The 16,369-nt window shown below is 62.4% G+C and overlaps 1 protein-coding gene across 1 annotated transcript; it reads left to right on the forward strand.

The window, feature by feature from the left end:
* Positions 1-815: 815 nt before the first annotated feature.
* ZFTRAF1 (zinc finger TRAF-type containing 1) lies at positions 816-13,107 on the forward strand. The gene is made up of 4 exons (XM_047724488.1): positions 816-1,351; positions 9,616-9,854; positions 10,580-10,791; positions 12,378-13,107. The coding sequence occupies exons 1-4, from the start codon at positions 986-988 to the stop codon at positions 12,767-12,769; spliced, it is 1,209 nt and encodes a 402-aa protein (XP_047580444.1). The 5' UTR covers positions 816-985; the 3' UTR covers positions 12,770-13,107.
* Positions 13,108-16,369: the final 3,262 nt, after the last annotated feature.

Consider the following 16,369-nt stretch of genomic DNA (forward strand, 5'->3'; position numbering starts at 1 on the left):
AGACTGAGAAGACCTAGTCCTGGGCCCCATGACCTGCTGGAGCTCTGAATATCCTTGCACAGCGTTGCCGGTAGCCCTCCGGGACAGTGACCTTCACCGGCTGCCGGTAGGGGTGGGAGAGGGCAAGACTATACTACACCCGTATTACAGCTGTCCTCAGAACTGCACGTCTCCTCCCAGAGCTGATTTGACATGGGCTTATTTGCCCTCTGGCCTGTGCAAGGCACGTCCTGATTTCCCAAGACCCTCACTTTCCTTATCGGACCCCTCTATGGTTTCCAACCCCGGGATTAGGCAGAAGGGTGGTTTAAATTCCAGGTCCGGAGCCCTTTCTCGGGGAGTACCCATGCTTGGGTGCGGTGGAAGGACACTGGTCTCACACAAGAGGGACAGGAATGGCCAGCAGGGGTTCTCTCCCCGGCGTCTCCAAAACCTGAGTGTTGGAGGACAAAGGCGCAAGTAAACCCCGACGTGGGGGTCGGAGGATACCCACCCTCCGAGAAGCCCTCCGCTTGTGGGCCGCACCCTAGACGGACCGGAAGCGTCGCGCACGCCCCCAACCCCAGGATTTCCCCGCCCCCGGCGCGCGCCCCACCGCAGGTCTCCCTGGGCCCCGCCCCCTTCCTGCCCCCTTTCTGCAGGGGCGGGCCCTCGGGCGTCCTTGCGCACCCATTGGGTCTGGCGGACGTGCAGTCTAGCCGTGAGTGGCGCTCCCATTGGCTCTAACGGTCACGTGACTGGGAGACCGAGGGGGCGGTGGCGGCGGCCGGGGAGCGCGCAGCGAAAACAAAGATGGCGGCCGCGCCGGAGTCGGTGGCCGCGGCGGCTTCGGGTCGACGCGCGGGCCGGACCCACTGAGGCGGCGGCGCAGGGACCGGGGTTGCGGGGTCGCGGCGGCAGCGAGAGGGCGGCGGGAGCGCGCGGCGCCCCTAACTTCCAGCCGCGGGTGCGCGCCGGCACCCGCCCGCCGGGCGGACCGGCAGCGATGTCCGGCGCGGAGGAGGCCGGCGGGGGCGGGCCGGCCGCGGGGCCCGCCGGCGCCGTGCCGGCTGGGGCCGGAGTCGGGGTCGGGGCCGGGCCTGGGGCGGCCGCGGGGCCAGCGGCAGCAGCCGCGCTGGGCGAGGCGGCAGGGCCCGGGCTCCCGGACGAGGCGGGCCTAGCCGGCGCCCGGCAGCTGCAGGAGGCGGCCGGCGACCCAGACGCGCCGCCCAAGAAGCGGCTGCGGGCCGCCGAGGCAGCCGAGGCGGCGGCGGCGGCGGCGGCGGCGGGCAGCGGGAAGCTGGAGGAGCGGCTCTACTCGGTGCTGTGCTGCACCGTCTGCCTGGACCTGCCTAAGGCCTCCGTGTACCAGGTAGGGCCGCCGGCCCGACCCCGACCCAGCCCGGCTCCAGCCCCGCCGCGGCCGCTCCCCCCTCCCGACCCCCACCTCCACCCGCAGCCCGGGCACCGCGTGCCCTCGGAAGCCAGGTCTGAGCTCCGGGGCCCCAGCGGTCGCGACTACTGGCGTCTGTTCGGAAGCTCTGCGCTTTCCTCCTCGCAGGACTTTATTTCCCAGTCGTATTCAGTCCTTTCTCGTCCGGACGTCCCTTGTGTCTCGGTTCGAATCTCGACTTTCCGCGTCCTTGTTTTCCAGCCATCCCCGCTGCCCCCACCTCAGCAGCCCCCAGCCCGCCCTCTCAAGCTGACCCCCAAGAAAGCTGGCGACAGACGCCCACCCCCTCCCAGACACCACCCCCCCCAGAGTCGGCTCCCCTGGTTCTTGAGCTCCCTGGACTCAGGGAGACCCTGGGGTTCCCTCTTCACTCAAGACCTTCTCTGTTCTTCGAGCAGCCACACCCCCGAAAGCGGTCTCCAGGCTTCTCTTGTGCACCTTCTGGCTTGCGGCTGAAAGGACTCTTTTCCTTTCATCTTGGAAGAACACTGAAGGGACAGGTCATCTCTTTCCCTCCTCTCTCCCTTTTTTTCCTTCCTGGTGTGGATGAACCACCTGCAAAGCCCCTTCCCAACCTGACCTCATGCTGTGCTTTCTAGACTGCTGTGCCCTCAGGTGGACTCCCACCCCCTCCAGCCTTACCCACACTGGGGCTGGCTTCTCAGGCTACCAGCACTCCAGGAATTGTGTCCACCCTCCTTTATCCACGTGACTATTCAGAATGGTGGCTGGACTCCGTCCTTAGCCAGCCACGGCCATCAGAGAGCGTCCTTGGCCCTGGTGGGTCTCACACGTGCGTCACATAGCAGCAGGGGCCACGCTCGGCCGGTCAGTTTGCGCGACCTTCTTTGTTCACCTCTCTCTCCACCTCAGCACCTCCTCCCCACCCTTTGATACCCCTTCTTCCCAGAACCCCTTTGAGGAATGGAACAGGTTCTCTGTAACCTTTCTTTGCACTTAGGGGAGCTGGTCCTAGCTGATAGGGCCTTGTTTCCCTGCTGTTTAACTGGGGACCAGGGGTGAGAGGACCTTTTTTTTATTATTATTTTATTTGTTCATTTGACAGAGACACAGTAAGAAAGGGAACACAAGCAGGGATAGTGGGAGAGGGAGAAGCAGGGTTCCTATGGAGCAAGGAGCCCAGTGTAGGGCTTGATTCTAGGACCCTGGGATCATGACCTGAGCCAAAGGCAGACGCTTAATCAGTGAGCCACCCAGGTGCCCAGAGAGGGCCATTTTTGTAGTAAGCAGCATGAGGCTAATCTGGGTTGCCATTTTCCTAGTCTCTAGATCTCCACGTCCTTTCCTGCTTTGGCATGACGTAGGTTAGGAGGACCCTGGTGTGCCCAGGTGACAGAGAGGAAAGAGAAGGCATTGGCAGGGAAGTGGGTTGAGTTCTTTGGTTGGAGGGTACTGGCTCTCAGCCTTTCCTGGCAAGAGGCCCTAGCTCAGGAATACCACAGGTCTTCTGATACAGTTGGGGAGTGCTTCCCATAGTCCTTCAGCCTTGGGGGTATCCCATAGGAGTTGTGCTCTCACCAGCCCCTTTTTCCCTTGCCTATGATCTTTGTTCTCAGGTGGAAGAGTTCTTCCTTCCTTGGGTCTTAAATGAGAGCCCCAAAAAGCCAAGCCACTGATGGGTGGGGGGAGAGTCCCAGGGGAATTTGGGGGACTCCCGTCCTTTGAGTGGGCTAGACCTGGTCCTGGCATGATGACATGATAATAGGCTGCATAGTGCTGCCTCCTGGTCCCCGGCCTGTGAGCCTGGCTGGTTCAAACCGGCACACACACAGCTGGTCCTGGACAGGCTAGAGGCAGGCAGCTAAGCAGCGGTGACGAGAGCGTGAAGGCGCTGAGACAGCCCTGACCTATGGCCTTCCCTGTGGCCTAGTGGGCTGTGCTGAGCAGCTTCCCTGGAAGCAGGGTGCTAAGCAAGAGGAATCCGTGACGCTAAGCTGTGTGCCGTGGTGCGGCCCCCCCGCTCCACGGCCGTTCTCCCCAAGTGACAGGTCTTGATAGGGAGTTGTTTCCTCTTACCTCTGGAGGCCTGGAGAAAGCTCTAGAACATGTGATCAGTAACAGATCCCTTGACTCTAGAAAGGCTGACTAGAGTCCTTCCACGGATCAGCACTTGCTTTGGGTGCTGGAAGCCTTGCCGTTGGGGGTGGGGCGCTGACTTGGGTGCATAGTAGTGCCCATGAGGGGCCAGAGGGATGAGCCAGAGGAAGGAGGGACGGGTTCTTGGTGGCTCCTGCTGCATACGACCCTGGATGAGGTCACTGAGGGTAGTGGTTGGGATGGGCCTAGAGACCCTGAGCCATTGCCTGGTCACATCTGAGCTGGGTTTACTCCCAGGAGGATTTGGTCATGAATGGCCTAGGCCCTACACACACTGTTTTGAAACTGGCAGGCACACAGCTGGCTGTGTGTCCCTGGTTGGGGCCCACTACTGGCCATCACCTCTTGGCCTGGGCTCAGCCCCTCCATTTCTGAGGGCCTTCTTTGGTGAGCCGTGTTGACTGGCCATTTCTGGTAGGCTAGTCTCAGGCATGTGATGTGTTCTGTTCTCTGTTCCTACCAGCAACATTTCTTTTGATCCCTTCAAGCCAGGACACGTGGCTTGGGGGCAGGCACCAGCCACACTGTGTGTCTGGGGATTGTCTTAGATGGTGCCCAGCTCTGGGGTGAGGAGAATAGCCAGGGGCCATGCCGAGCCCCGGGCGCTGTGCCTGGCTGAGTCTGGGGGGATAGCTCCATGGGCCTCTGGAGTGGGCTGAGTACACCGTAACTTGAGAGCTTGCCCTGTGGCCACCAGGGGAGCTGTGGTGGTGGCCAGAGCTCACCTGGAGCAGACTTGCCCACCTGTTCCTGAGTCGGAGCCCTGGCCCAGCACAGCTGGCTCTCCCACACATAGAGCACGTCAAGCCACATACCGGGGCTGGGGCTTGCTTTGGTGTTAGAGCGAGGCACTCATGCAAGTGGTTCTCACTATGGCCTACTTCAAGTTAAGTCAGGTTAGGGATGGAGTGGGTATAGCAGGTGCTGGCTTTGATGTTCTCTGTGCGGGTGTTGGGTGTGTCCTTGGTGACTGGCCTAACAGGGTATGGGGCCACTTCCCAGAGTCCCAGGAAGCCACTGGGGCAGGTTCCCAGGTGGGGGCAGGAGGGCTGGAGTTGGAGCAGGGATACTGGTACAAGGTGGGCAGCAGGACCCCTGCTATGGGGGCAGAACTGTGGCACCAGTGTGCCTGCACCCCCGGCGTGTGTATGAGTGCCCTTCTCTGGAGGAGACAGCCTTGGCAGTGCCTGGAGCCTTGGAACTACAGCCTGACCACCTTCCCAGGCCCTCCCCCAGTGTTTCACATGGGGCCCCATGTGCTGTCTGGATGGTGCACCTGGTAGGACCGTGCTGATGTCAACTGAGGCCCTGAGCTATGGGCCAGCGTCTGGAGGGAGGCCCGCAGAGCTCCCCGATCTCTTACCACGTTCTCAGCCAGAAGTTCCCTGTGACCCCCATCAAGGGAAGGAGGAGTTGTAGTCGGGGCCCCCGACTGGCTTTCTTCCCTGCCAGCGGCACAGCCCCCTTCTCCCACCTGTTGCAGCTGTGCCCCTTCTGCCTGGGTGCTCTCTCCCCACTCCAGTGTCTCTTCTAGGGCCCCACAGCGGCCATAGCCCCATGCTGTGGCCACCCTCTCTCCTGCAACAGGGTGCTTGTCTTCACCTGATTGGGCACTGGCCCGTTTCTGCCCTGTGGGAGGGCTGGGAGTATCTTGCCGTGCCTCTCACCCCTCGGGTCTCCTGTCTCTACCAGCGCTCGGCTCAGGCCCTGGCTCGAGGAAACTAGTTACTTGATTGGCAGTCACTGGTAGAAGGCCTAGGAAGCAGGGGGTCCCATCTTTGCCCAGGCCCCAGCCGGTGTGACCCTTGTCAGGGTGCTTGGCGCTGCAGGCTCTGTTCTGAGTGATGTTTAGGGAACCCCTGTGAGGCTGCCCACCCAGCTGGCCAGGGATCCTCTTCCCAGTTCCTGGCTCCTGCTTCGAGGTAAGAAAGGTAGCAGAGTAGAGCTGCGGACACGTACCCGCTTTGGTGTCCAAATTTGGCGTAGAGAGGAGAAAGTTCCTGAACTCTGGCTACACGAGCAGCTGTATTTTTCTGTGGTGGCTGCTTGTCATTTGAGTTGCGTTTCACCCTGGAGTGTCTGCTTCTGAGCAAGAGCCTGGCTGTGGGAAAGGCTGGTTCCTGCCCGAGTCCTAGCTCTTGAGGCGTCAGAGGCTGTTGGTGCAGGACTTCAAACCCGAAACCTGCCGAGTGTTAGAGTCCTGGCTCTGCCCAGAACAGCTGAGTTTCTTGGTCATTGTGAGGCCTCTTCTTAGGTCCTTGAATACAGAGATTGACGAGGTGTGGGGCCAGGCCTCGGGGATTTGGGATGCAGCCTTGACGAACGCGGTGGGGCCCTCCAGCTGGGCTGAGCGGCAGTTCTGGGGTTAGTGCCCTTGGCTGTGCTTTGGAGGGTGGGCTGTGCACTTGGGCCTGGGGCTGAGCCTCCCTAGAGCCCCAGCGCAAAAGGCTTAAAAGGCTTCTTGACCATGTCTCGGTTTCCAGGAGTTGAGGGGTATTTGCTAAGGTCCATTACAGCCCAAGGCCTGGGGTTAGGGCTCGTCTTCATGAGTGTGGATGGTACCTTCAGTCCCCCTTACCCGGGGGTTTTGACCTGTGCACGGGAGCTGCCTGAGGCCAGGTGGAGGGAGGTGTTGCTGTCCTGGGAGGGACACGTGCCCGCTCCTGGGGCATCTGCGGAGGGGCGTGGGGGGGACTGCTGTGGCTTGGGTGGGGTGGCTCTGCAGGTGGGGCCGTGTGAGGGGCTGGGCAGGCTCTGTTGTGCGATGGTCACAGTGGGTGTTTATTCTGTTCCTGTCATGTGCTGGGGGCTGAGCCATGCCGTCCTACGTGTCTCACCCCGCGCCTTTAGCACATGACGTGGCCCGTCCTGTCTTTGTCACTTTTTGTGCCTGAGGAAAAGAAGGCCCAGAGATGAAAGCAGCAAGCCCAGGGTCATGCTGCTGGTGACCTGCAGGCTAGAGTTTAAGCCAGCATCTGTCCTGGGAAGCCTTGTCATGTTCTGAGGTGGGGGGCCCCTTGTCCTGACCCTCCCACTGGCAGGATCTTCTTGGCAGCCTGGGTGAGCGCTGCAGGGTCTGCTTCTTGGGGTACTCAGGCTCTTGGGGGCTTGGCTCTAGCATGTGGAGTGGGGCATTCTGGCCTGCCCTCACTGTCCATCAGAGGCTTGGTGTGCAGCTGGCATTGCGCGGAGTCCTTGGGGAGCCGGGTCCCAGCTGGGCAAGTTGGGGTAGGTGCAGTCCAGCCCAGCCACTGAGGAGGCTGAGTCTGCCTTACTGGGTGCCCAGACCTGCCTGTGGAGTTGGAGTCTTGCTCAGGAGGGCAGGGAAGACCTGGAGAGCGGGCAGGGCTCTGGAGCTGGTGATGCACCCTGTGTGGACAGACCTCCTGGGCCCAGATCAGGCACCTGGTTTGGACCCAAGAACATCCCGGATAATGGCTGCATGTGGACATCAGCTGTCCTTTGGCTGTGCTAGCAGCACTCTGCAGCTTCCTACTGGCTCACTGCTCTCCAGCTCCCAGCTGAGCTCGTGGGGCCTAAGGGGCAGTGACCCCACCTCTCCCCAGAGAAGGGCAGGGCCGGGTGCTGCTTCTCCTTGGTGTCCTATCACCTAAGCCTGTGTTGCATCTAAAGGCTCCAGGAGGAAGGGGGTGGGAGCTAGCCTGGAAGCCTGGACGTTCCTGCAGCCCACAGGCTCTAGAAGAGACCTGCTGGGAGGGGGGTGCAGGTCAGTCCCCGGCCCAGAGCAGTGGACTCTCAGGACAGTGCTGGGAGGTTCGCATCATATGCTTGGCAACATTGGTGTTCCTTAGGAGGCTCTCAGACTGCGTCCGGGCCTCTCACCCTACACCCCACACCCTGGCTGGGCCACCCGGACACAGGAGAGAAGCCAGCTGGGTTCTGTCACTCTGCTCAGGCAAGTGGTGGCTGCAGAGCGGGGCCCTGCCCACGTAACCTCCCCCTAGAAGGCGCTGGAGCTAGAGTCTATGGTGGGGCCCCCTCAGCCCCTGCAGGCCCTGGACGCAAAGGGTCTTGGTGTCCAGTCAGGCTTCCTCACCGGAGGCGCCCGGCGGTGGGTGTGTCCTCACTCCCACGGCTGGGGTGGACTGAAGTCCCCTCCTCCCCGGAAGGCGCAGTTAGATGACGCAAGCGCCGCCCCACGCCTCGGCGGGCAGCAGCAGTCTTCTCTCGGGGACTGTGGTCTAGTGAAGCCAGGCCTGTGCTGGGCTCGGCCCTGGGGGGTTCCTGTGACCGAGGCCGTGCCTGCCGCCAGGTGGAAGGGTCCTGTGGTGCCTGTGCCTGTGTGCCCTGCCCTTCACTCATGTCGCCTGTCTGGCTTCTCCATCGGCCCCTGGGGGTGGACAGGATATGGTGCTTTCCCAGCCTGCTGCCCCTGTGAGCAGGCCTCAGCTCATCCTAGCTGCTGCTGGGATTCCCCACCCCCTGCCAGCCCTCGTGTCCAGAGCTGGCACTGGCCCACCCCTGCCAGGCCCCTTCCTCCAACCTGAGCCCAGCTAGCTCCCATTCCTTATGATACACATTTTAATTCTTGGCCTGACTTAGAAGTGGAGATTTTTAGTACAGATAACCTGTGGTGTTTGTGTGGACATGGATTTTGTGAATGAGGCCTTTGTCCCCAGCCCTCCCACCCGCACTGGTCCTCAGCACGTAAGTCCCATCGACTCACTAGCCCCAGGCCTGGCACACAGGTGCCAAGAGCTCCCTCGGCCTCCCACAGCTCCTTGGCTCAGGGTACGCAGACCCCTGAGACATGGGATGGCAGCCGGTGTTGACCGAGGGTCCCGTGTGTGGGTGTGGCTAGGCCTCTGCTGCACTGCAGCTCCCCCAGAAGTGTCCGGGACCTCAAGGGAAGCTTGCACCTGGTGGCTTTCTGGAGGTTTGCGGCAGCGGGTGAGCCCAGGCCATCTGCCCGCTCACCCTCAGCCGGCTGTGGGAGAGTATCCGGAGTGGAAATCCAGCTAACCCTCAGCAGAACCCCCTGGCTCCCCAGCCCCTGCATGCCCTGACCTCTGCCCCCGCAGGTTTTTACCAGCCAGGGCCCTGGGGAGCTGTGTCTGCCCTGAGGGGATGCTCAGCTCAAGTCTTTGCTCTTGTATCTCTTGGTTTCTCTGTGGGTCTCTGCTCCCCCTGGAGGGCCAGGCCCACAGCCTGTGTATTTCTCTGAAAGGCACCAAATGGTCCCTCAGGACGTATGTGTGGAACCAGAGACCCAAGACCAGAGTTGAGCCTCGGCCCAATGTCGGCATGTGCAAGGACTCCCGGGAGGGGGTGGGATGCTGACAGGCAGTGTCTGGGCCTCAGGTCTGCAGGTTCCCAGAGGAAGGGGCTTTGCCACCTACTGAGCCAGGCGGGCAGTCTGTCTTGCCCGTGGCCCCAATTCTGTCCTCCAGGCATGCACTGTGCCCACACACCCTTGTCCCAGGCCAGCTAGGCCTCTCTACCTGCCACAGCTCTGTGCCGCTAACTTACAGGAGGGTCCCTGCAGAACGCCAGCCTTGCTGCGTGGGTGGCAGCTGCCTTCTCGCCTGCGCTGGCCAAGGAGGGCTGCGGTGGAGGGGCCAGGCCAGGGGTCTGTCTGAGCCAGGTCCCCAGCTCCCAGCACAGGGGAGCAGTGTCTGCTGCTACTTGATAGCTGCTGGCTATGTGCCACTGCCAGGCTTGGACAAGAGTCTGTGTTCCCGTAGGTGTCCCGAAATCAGGGCCTCCAGGGGATCCCTGAGACCGTCCCAGGCCCCTGGGTCAGGGAAAGGCTCCAAGCCCCAGTGTGGCCCAGCCCGTCCCCACTAGTGGGCCTGCCTCAGTGGGGCTCGGTAACCTCTGCAAGCCCCCAAGGGCCACCTTTGTGTCACCTGCCTCTCCACAGGAGCCCTACTGGCCGTGTGTTGGCCGTGTTCCAGGGAGAAGGCTCGTCCCTCCCGAGCAGTGGCTCTGGCTGCCTCTCGCACCTGCAGGCCCTTCTGTGGCGGGAGCCCGCGGGGCAGGCTGGTGCGTGCGTGTGCACGTCCTGCAGGTCTGTGAGCTCATCTCCCTTTCCTTCTTCGCAGTGTACTAACGGTCACTTGATGTGCGCTGGCTGTTTTATCCACCTACTAGCAGATGCCCGGCTGAAGGAGGAGCAGGCCACGTGTCCTAACTGTCGTTGTGAGATCAGTAAGAGCCTTTGCTGCCGCAACCTGGCCGTGGAGAAGGCCGTGAGCGAGCTGCCCTCCGAGTGTGGCTTCTGCCTGCGCCAGTTTCCCCGCTCCCTCCTGGAGAGGCACCAGAAAGAGGAGTGCCAGGACAGGTGACCTGCGGGGCCGGCCTGGCCACCGGAGGCTTCGCGCATGCCGGGGCTTGGGGCGGGGCTGAAGGCCAGCCTGCTGCAGGTGGGGCCCCAGAGTGCTGGATCTTCTGGTTGGTCTTTGTTGCCCTGACCCTGGGTTCTGCACACATTAGCCCAGGGACAGCCTTGCAGGAATGGGCCAGGCTGAAGCCGCTCAGGACCCGAGCCCTGGCGGGGAGCAGGAGTGGGCTCCACTCTGGACCCACTGGCTGTTTGGACATGCCCCTGGCTCTCCAGGGTTCCCTGGCTGCATGGGGGCCTCTTACGAGAGGGCGCAAGAGAGCATGGCCAGCTCTGGGAGCTCAGCGCGAAGTTGCACGGGCGCCCAACCCAGTCCCTGCCGGCCAACCCTGCTGTCTGCCAGTGCTCAGGCCTGCGAGCCTCACTTGAAGCAGAGCTGCATAGGGTCCAAGACCATGGTCAGTGGCCACCGTTGCCAAGCACAACAGTCTTCCCAGCAAAGGATGTAGGTGGCATGTGGATTCACAGCTCTCCTGTGCTCCTTTTCCCTCAGTCTCTCACACGCACGCTGACTCCTTCCTGGGGGCTGGCACACGGTGAATATGTCCTTCACGGGATAGTTTGTAGGAGTAGGGCTGGACAGGGGCCCACCTTTGGAGGACCGCTGGGCAGAGCCACGTCCTGCGGGGCACAGCCCATGACCACGGTGCTCGCCTCCTCCCCAGGGTGACCCAGTGCAAATACAAGCGTATCGGCTGCCCGTGGCACGGCCCCTTCCACGAGCTGACAGTGCACGAGGCCGCCTGTGCCCACCCCACCAAGACGGGCAACGAGCTGATGGAGATCCTCGACGAGATGGACCAGAGCCACCGCAAGGAGATGCAGCTGTACAACAGCATCTTCAGCCTGCTCAGCTTTGAGAAGATTGGTTACACAGGTGAGGCGCCCCGCCGCCCACTGCATGCCGCACGGGGGGCAGGGGGGTGTGCGGCAGCCGGGACCTGGGGGAGCAGTGGGCTCTGAGCAGCAGGCACAGGCCATGCTGGGTGGCCAGGCTCTGGACAAGCTCTCAGTGAATGGGAGGACACCTTGGGGGAGAAGACGTGCCAGAGGCCAAGCACGGGAGGGGCCGGGGCAGGACCCCGGGGGCACCTGCATGGCTCTCAGAGGCCCTCTCACCTGTCCTCCCCTCCCTGGCCCCACCACCCTAACAAGGTGGCGTCTTACTGCGCAGGGCTGCACAGCCCTTGGGACGGTCAGTGTCTGAGCAGAAGGTGGGTGTGTCTTGGAGGGCCCGGCAGCCAGGGGCCTGCCCTGTGGAGCCAAAGGCGAGAAGAGCACTCAGCACATCCGGTCCTGCCTGCAGGCAGATACTGCCGTGGCTGCAGGGCTCCTGAGGCCATCAAGAAGATGTCCAGGGGCAGGGCTCCTGCATGAGCTGAGGGCGCTCCGCTCAAAATGCAGAGCTGGGAGTGGACGCCCAGGGACGGGCAGGCTGGACCGCGCTCAGGCCCGCTGGATCTCATGGGCTCTCCTGGCCACGGCCACGGCTTTTGGACATGCTGGGGAGCAGGAACCAGGCCAGGGCCTGGTCCAGACACAGAGAACAGCAAGAAGCACCTGCTGACACAGGGGCCGCTGAGGGAGACTACGGCCCTCTACTGCTCAGCCCACAGCGGGCAGCCGGCTCAGCATCAAGGGCGGCCACAGGCAACGGGTCGCGCCATGCTGCCTGGACTAGGCCTGGCTAGGTGTGGGCCTGCACAGGCCTGAGAGGCGAAGGGCCCGGCAGCCTCAGCACCAGAAGGTCATGGCCCATGGTTAGTTGCAGCCTCAGCCACCCTGCTGGGCACCATGGCACAAACAGTCCAGGCCAGGCCTTACGGGTCTGGGCGGGCCGAGGCATCATGACGGAGGCGGTGGCCGGGCAGGGATCCCCGTGCACACAGGAAGGACTGGCCGCCTCCGTGGAGGAACTCGCGGGCCACGGGCCCCGGGCTGTGCTGAGAGAACTGTGTGACAGCACAGGTGCCCAGCACCGGGCCACACGCCGGCGCTCCGCCTTGCGCCCCATACAGGCTCTCGGGCCGCGCGCCCGCCTGCCGGCGTTTCTGGCAGCTCTGTATCCGAACCAATAAAGTGCACTTGTTCTCAGAACGCATCCTGTCTGTGTGTCTGCTTACCCACGCCCCCGGGTGGGCCTCCCTCTGCCTGGGCTGGGCCCTGGGGGAGGCAGAGAGGGAGGACAGCGAGGGTCGGGCGCTCACCTCTTTAAGCGCCTGGACCCCCTGCCGCTAATGCGTGTTACTTCTGTTTGTAGTTGTTTCCCCCAAGCTTGTGTGCGCCTCCATTTGCCATAATTGCGTTTGATTTGCCTTGTGACAAGTAGAGCACGCTCTGTCCTGCGGGTAAGTTGCCTTCCTCCCCGGCTGAGCCTCTGTCCTCGCTCGGCCTCTGGAAGGCGCCGCCCCCGGCCCCGCCTGCACTGACTGCCGGCTCTTCCCGGCCTGTCTGTCTCCACAGAGGTCCAGTTCCGGCCGTACCGCACGGATGACTTCATCACGCGCCTGTACTACGAGACGCCGAGGTTCACGGTGCTGAACCAGACGTGGGTCCTGAAGGCGCGCGTGAACGACTCGGAGCGGAACCCCAACCTGTCGTGCAAGCGCACGCTGTCCTTCCAGCTCCTCCTCAAGAGCAAGGTCACAGCGCCCCTGGAGTGCTCCTTCCTGCTGCTCAAGGGCCCGTACGATGATGTGAAGATCAGCCCCGTCATCTACCACTTCGTCTTCAGCAACGAGAGCAACGAGACGGACTACGTGCCGCTGCCCATCGCCGACTCCGTGGAGTGCAACAAACTGCTGGCCGCCAAGAACATCAACCTGCGGCTCTTCCTGTTCCAGATCCAGAAGTAGGGGCGCCGCCCGGCCGCCCGCGCCTGCCACAGTGGCCTCGCCGCGCCCGCCGGCCACTTCCGCGGCGGCGGAGGAGGAGCCAGCGCGAACACTGGGGAAGTCTGCATGCGTGCGCGGAGGCGGGAGTGCTCGCGCCTCGCCCTCTGCCCTGCCTCCCTGCCCCGCCTCCCTGCCCCGGGCACCGGAGGCCGGGCTACCTGCGGAGACCGTGGTTCAGGTCCACACCCTGGCCCCCAGCGGCACGGCGAGGCGTACTGTCTGCTCCGGGCCGGGCTCAGGGAGCACGTGGACTTCAGACGGCATATTTGATGCAATTAAAAAGGCACCCTTGTTTCCTACTTTCTGTTTTGTTTGAGGGAAAGGCGTAGCTGCGACTGGACATTGGGGGAGCTTTGGTTGGGCCTGGGAGCCAGGGCCAGAGGTCCTTGTGCCTCTGCCACATGCACACCCCCACCGGAGACTTGGAGGCATTGCTCCCTCCGCCACAGGCCTGCACAGGGGAGCAGCCTGAGCCGGGGCCTTGCAGCGGCCCCAGTGCACACCCCCCCAACCAGTTGCTCCAGAGAGGCAGGACTGGGCCCCCTGGGGCTCAGCAGATGCTTCAGAATCCAGGGTGAAGCTCTGTCTCTTTCCAGGAAAACGATTGAAGTCTTCACAGGCTCTTCTCTAAGTTATGAAATTTAGCAAGAGAGAATCTATTTTCTGTATTCAGCCTTGAGGGCACAGCACCCCAGCCTGAGGGAAGCTGTGGGGGTTGCTGGTGATAAGCCAGCCTGGCTGGGTGAGGGTTTGAGTGGCCCGGCCACCCCCAGCCTGCTGTCAGGGACTGGCTGCCGGCCCTGTGTTCTGGGGGCCCCCGTGGAGGTCAGTCCTTGGGCAGCACGCTTTCTCACTGGAGGGGGCTGGCTCTTTACAGCCTCCACTTTGCTGCTCCCATGGCCCTGGCCTGTGGCAAGCAGGCCTCAGTGTGTGGGCCTCACACCGGGGGAAGGAGCCCTGCCTGGAGGACATTGAGACCCTCAGAGCTGCTAGAAAGGGGAAGTTTGGCCCCCCGCCTTTGCTTGGGAGACACGGCTCTTCTGCGATAGGTTTCTGTTGCTTCAATACCAAAGAACCGTTTCCTCTGCCCCTGGCCTGGCCTGCCCCGTGCTTCAGAGCAGTCCTTCCCCCCGACACCTCCCCACCTCCCCATTTCCCGGGCCGAGTCCGCTCAGCATGCAGGGAGCCCAGGCAGCAAGAGTGCAGAGCCGCAGGCCTGCATGGCTCTTCCGTCCCTCCCCCTCCCAGCTCTGAAGCTGGGGGCTGAGAAATGGAGGCAGGGAATCCTGGGGTACTGACAGCTTCATCCCAGTGCCTAGCCCAGGCAGCCCTCTGAGCCAGTTCTCCCCCAGGGCAGCTGGCCTAGTTATACTGAGAAGACTGCTTAGCCTCCCGTTTCCAGCCTAGGGCACAGGGCTCACAGGGGATCCCCTCCTGCGAGGCCGTCTGTGCCCGGCTGCTGAGGGCACCCAGAGGTGCTATGCTTGCTTTCCTACCCTCCACAAAGAAAGATGCCTCTCCAGCCCCCAGCACATCCTTGGGGGCACCCCCTGGCATGAGTCCCACTGCCCTTGGGGGCTGCCCCCCTACCTGGCAGGCATGGAGGAGGACGCTCAGAGTGCTGTGTGCCAGGTCTCGTGTGTAGAGGAGACGGTGCTGTGTCATCACATCTCAGCCTCTCTCAGGGGTGGACACCATCTCTAGAGCTTCTGGATTTCAGGGTGACCATGTGTTTGAGGAGCCAGGGCAGGCCAGGCTTGCCTGTTTGGGTGTATGCATGAGAGATCGGAGCCCGCAGAGGGGTGGCGCCCAAAGGCTCTCCCAAGTGGGGCAGGGTAGGGAGCAGCAAATCTCTGTGCAGGTCAGGTACGTGGCTGGGCCGCCTCAGCCCTGTTTCTGCATCCCCAGGTCTAGCAGCCCTCTGGGATGGGGGTGGCAGGTGGGCTGGGATCTGCACACCAGGGGCTTCTGGGTGCTGTGGGTGCATAGCCCACTATTTCCGGCAGCCCAAGGGTGTGCGGGGGACAGAGTGGCACCCACACAAGGCTCTCCTTGTAGGAGTATGTGTCTGGGGGTGCCCGGGAGGAGTGGTAATACATCCCAGCAACTGTCCCCAGCACGGCCCCCACCGGGTGAGGGTCAGCTCAGCAGCTGAGGCTTTCAGCTGCTGGAGACAGGTACCCCAGGAGATTGTGGTGCATCTCAGCCACTCCTGGGAGCTGGCACCATAAACCTCCCTGTGGCATCTCACCGGTGGGGTTGATTTACTGGGGAATGTCCCCTCCATGTTGTTAGAAAGGAGAAAACACCCGCGGTCTTTCTCCAGGACCCCTTGCCATCTTGGCGTCCTGACCTAGAGAGAGGGGGAGGAACTGTGGCAGATGTGGGGGAGTCCTGGGGGCCCCTCCAGTCCCTGCCATCACCCCTCCCCTATGGGCACTACATCCCTCGGCTCACCCAAGTGAGACATTTACAAAGATAATAAAAGTAATTTTTTAAAGAGTAAAGTGAGAGAGATGTTTTTATCACTGTGGGAAATGACTTACATGTCACTATTGTGGTCTGTGTTCTCTTTGGATATTTTCTGTATGAAACTATGGTTTCAAAAAAATTCCAAACCACGTTTTGTCTGTGTTTCCTTAAATGAGAAGCCAGCCTCATGGACGAGTGTCCCTGGGCTCTGCCAGCAGCCTGGACAAGAGTCAGAAGCTGCTGCCCCCCCCCCCCCCCGCCTGCCGCTGCTCAGTTCGGCCCCATATACGCATGCCTGATCAGTGGGCAGAGAGAAGCAGGGTCCTCTCTGACTGTCTTGTGAACGCTGAATGCTCCCAGCCGCCCTGGTTAGACTCCCTCTGCCGTTGGCCTGTTGAGCTGAGCCCGTCTATACTTCCGCATCCTTGCTCTCCCACCCCCGCCCCGTGTCCACCTTGCCCCTGGCTGTGCTCCTCACACTCCCCAAGCCGGCCCTCCAAGCAGCTCTCTTGGTTTCAGGGCCTCCCTGTTTGGCTCCCCACCCCCAGACCAAACTAGGGACCCAAGAGCGCTTTACCCTTCCAAGAGAAGAGGGTTACCTGGGTCCCACTTCCCAACTCTTAAACTTCCTCAGGCTTGGCCTTGCTCGCATCCCTGAAGCCTGGCCACTGTCCATGGGCAGTATTCCCCGGACCCAGAGACCCATCTACGCTCCCCATCATTCTGGCCCTCCTCTGGGGCCTTTGGACCTCGGCCTCGGCACTCAGCGCCCAGGGCTGGACCTGCCGTGGAGTGGCAGGTGTCTGGCTCTCCAAGCGGGAGACAGGACGTGCGTTCAGAGGTCGCGGCCCGGGTGCACCGCGCCCACGAGGGGCCAGTGCGTGTGCATCGAGGAGGAAGCACTCGGCGCTGTTCATTTTGGAAAACACGTGCACGCCGCTTTCCCCGGCCAAGCCCTGGGGGTTTGTGTCCGCGAACGTGACGCCGCTGTGGCTGCCTTCGCGGCCGTTCCGCAGGCTCCGTGAAAGGGGCGGGTTTGACTCCGCGCGTCTCTCCAGTCCTCCGGGGTCCCGGGCCCTAAACCCCTCC

The sequence above is a fragment of the Lutra lutra genome, chromosome 4 (genome assembly GCF_902655055.1).
Source record: "Lutra lutra chromosome 4, mLutLut1.2, whole genome shotgun sequence".
Lineage (NCBI taxonomy): Eukaryota > Metazoa > Chordata > Mammalia > Carnivora > Mustelidae > Lutra > Lutra lutra.

Bases quoted from the DNA above. Each gene is read 5' to 3' on its own strand.
- ZFTRAF1 (XM_047724488.1), top strand. From the start codon at position 986: ATGTCCGGCGCGGAGGAGGCCGGCGGGGGCGGGCCGGCCGCGGGGCCC. The intron at 1,352-9,615 runs GTAGGGCCGCCG...CCTTCTTCGCAG, and splicing joins CTAAGGCCTCCGTGTACCAG to TGTACTAACGGTCACTTGAT. The intron at 10,792-12,377 runs GTGAGGCGCCCC...CTGTCTCCACAG, and splicing joins TGAGAAGATTGGTTACACAG to AGGTCCAGTTCCGGCCGTAC.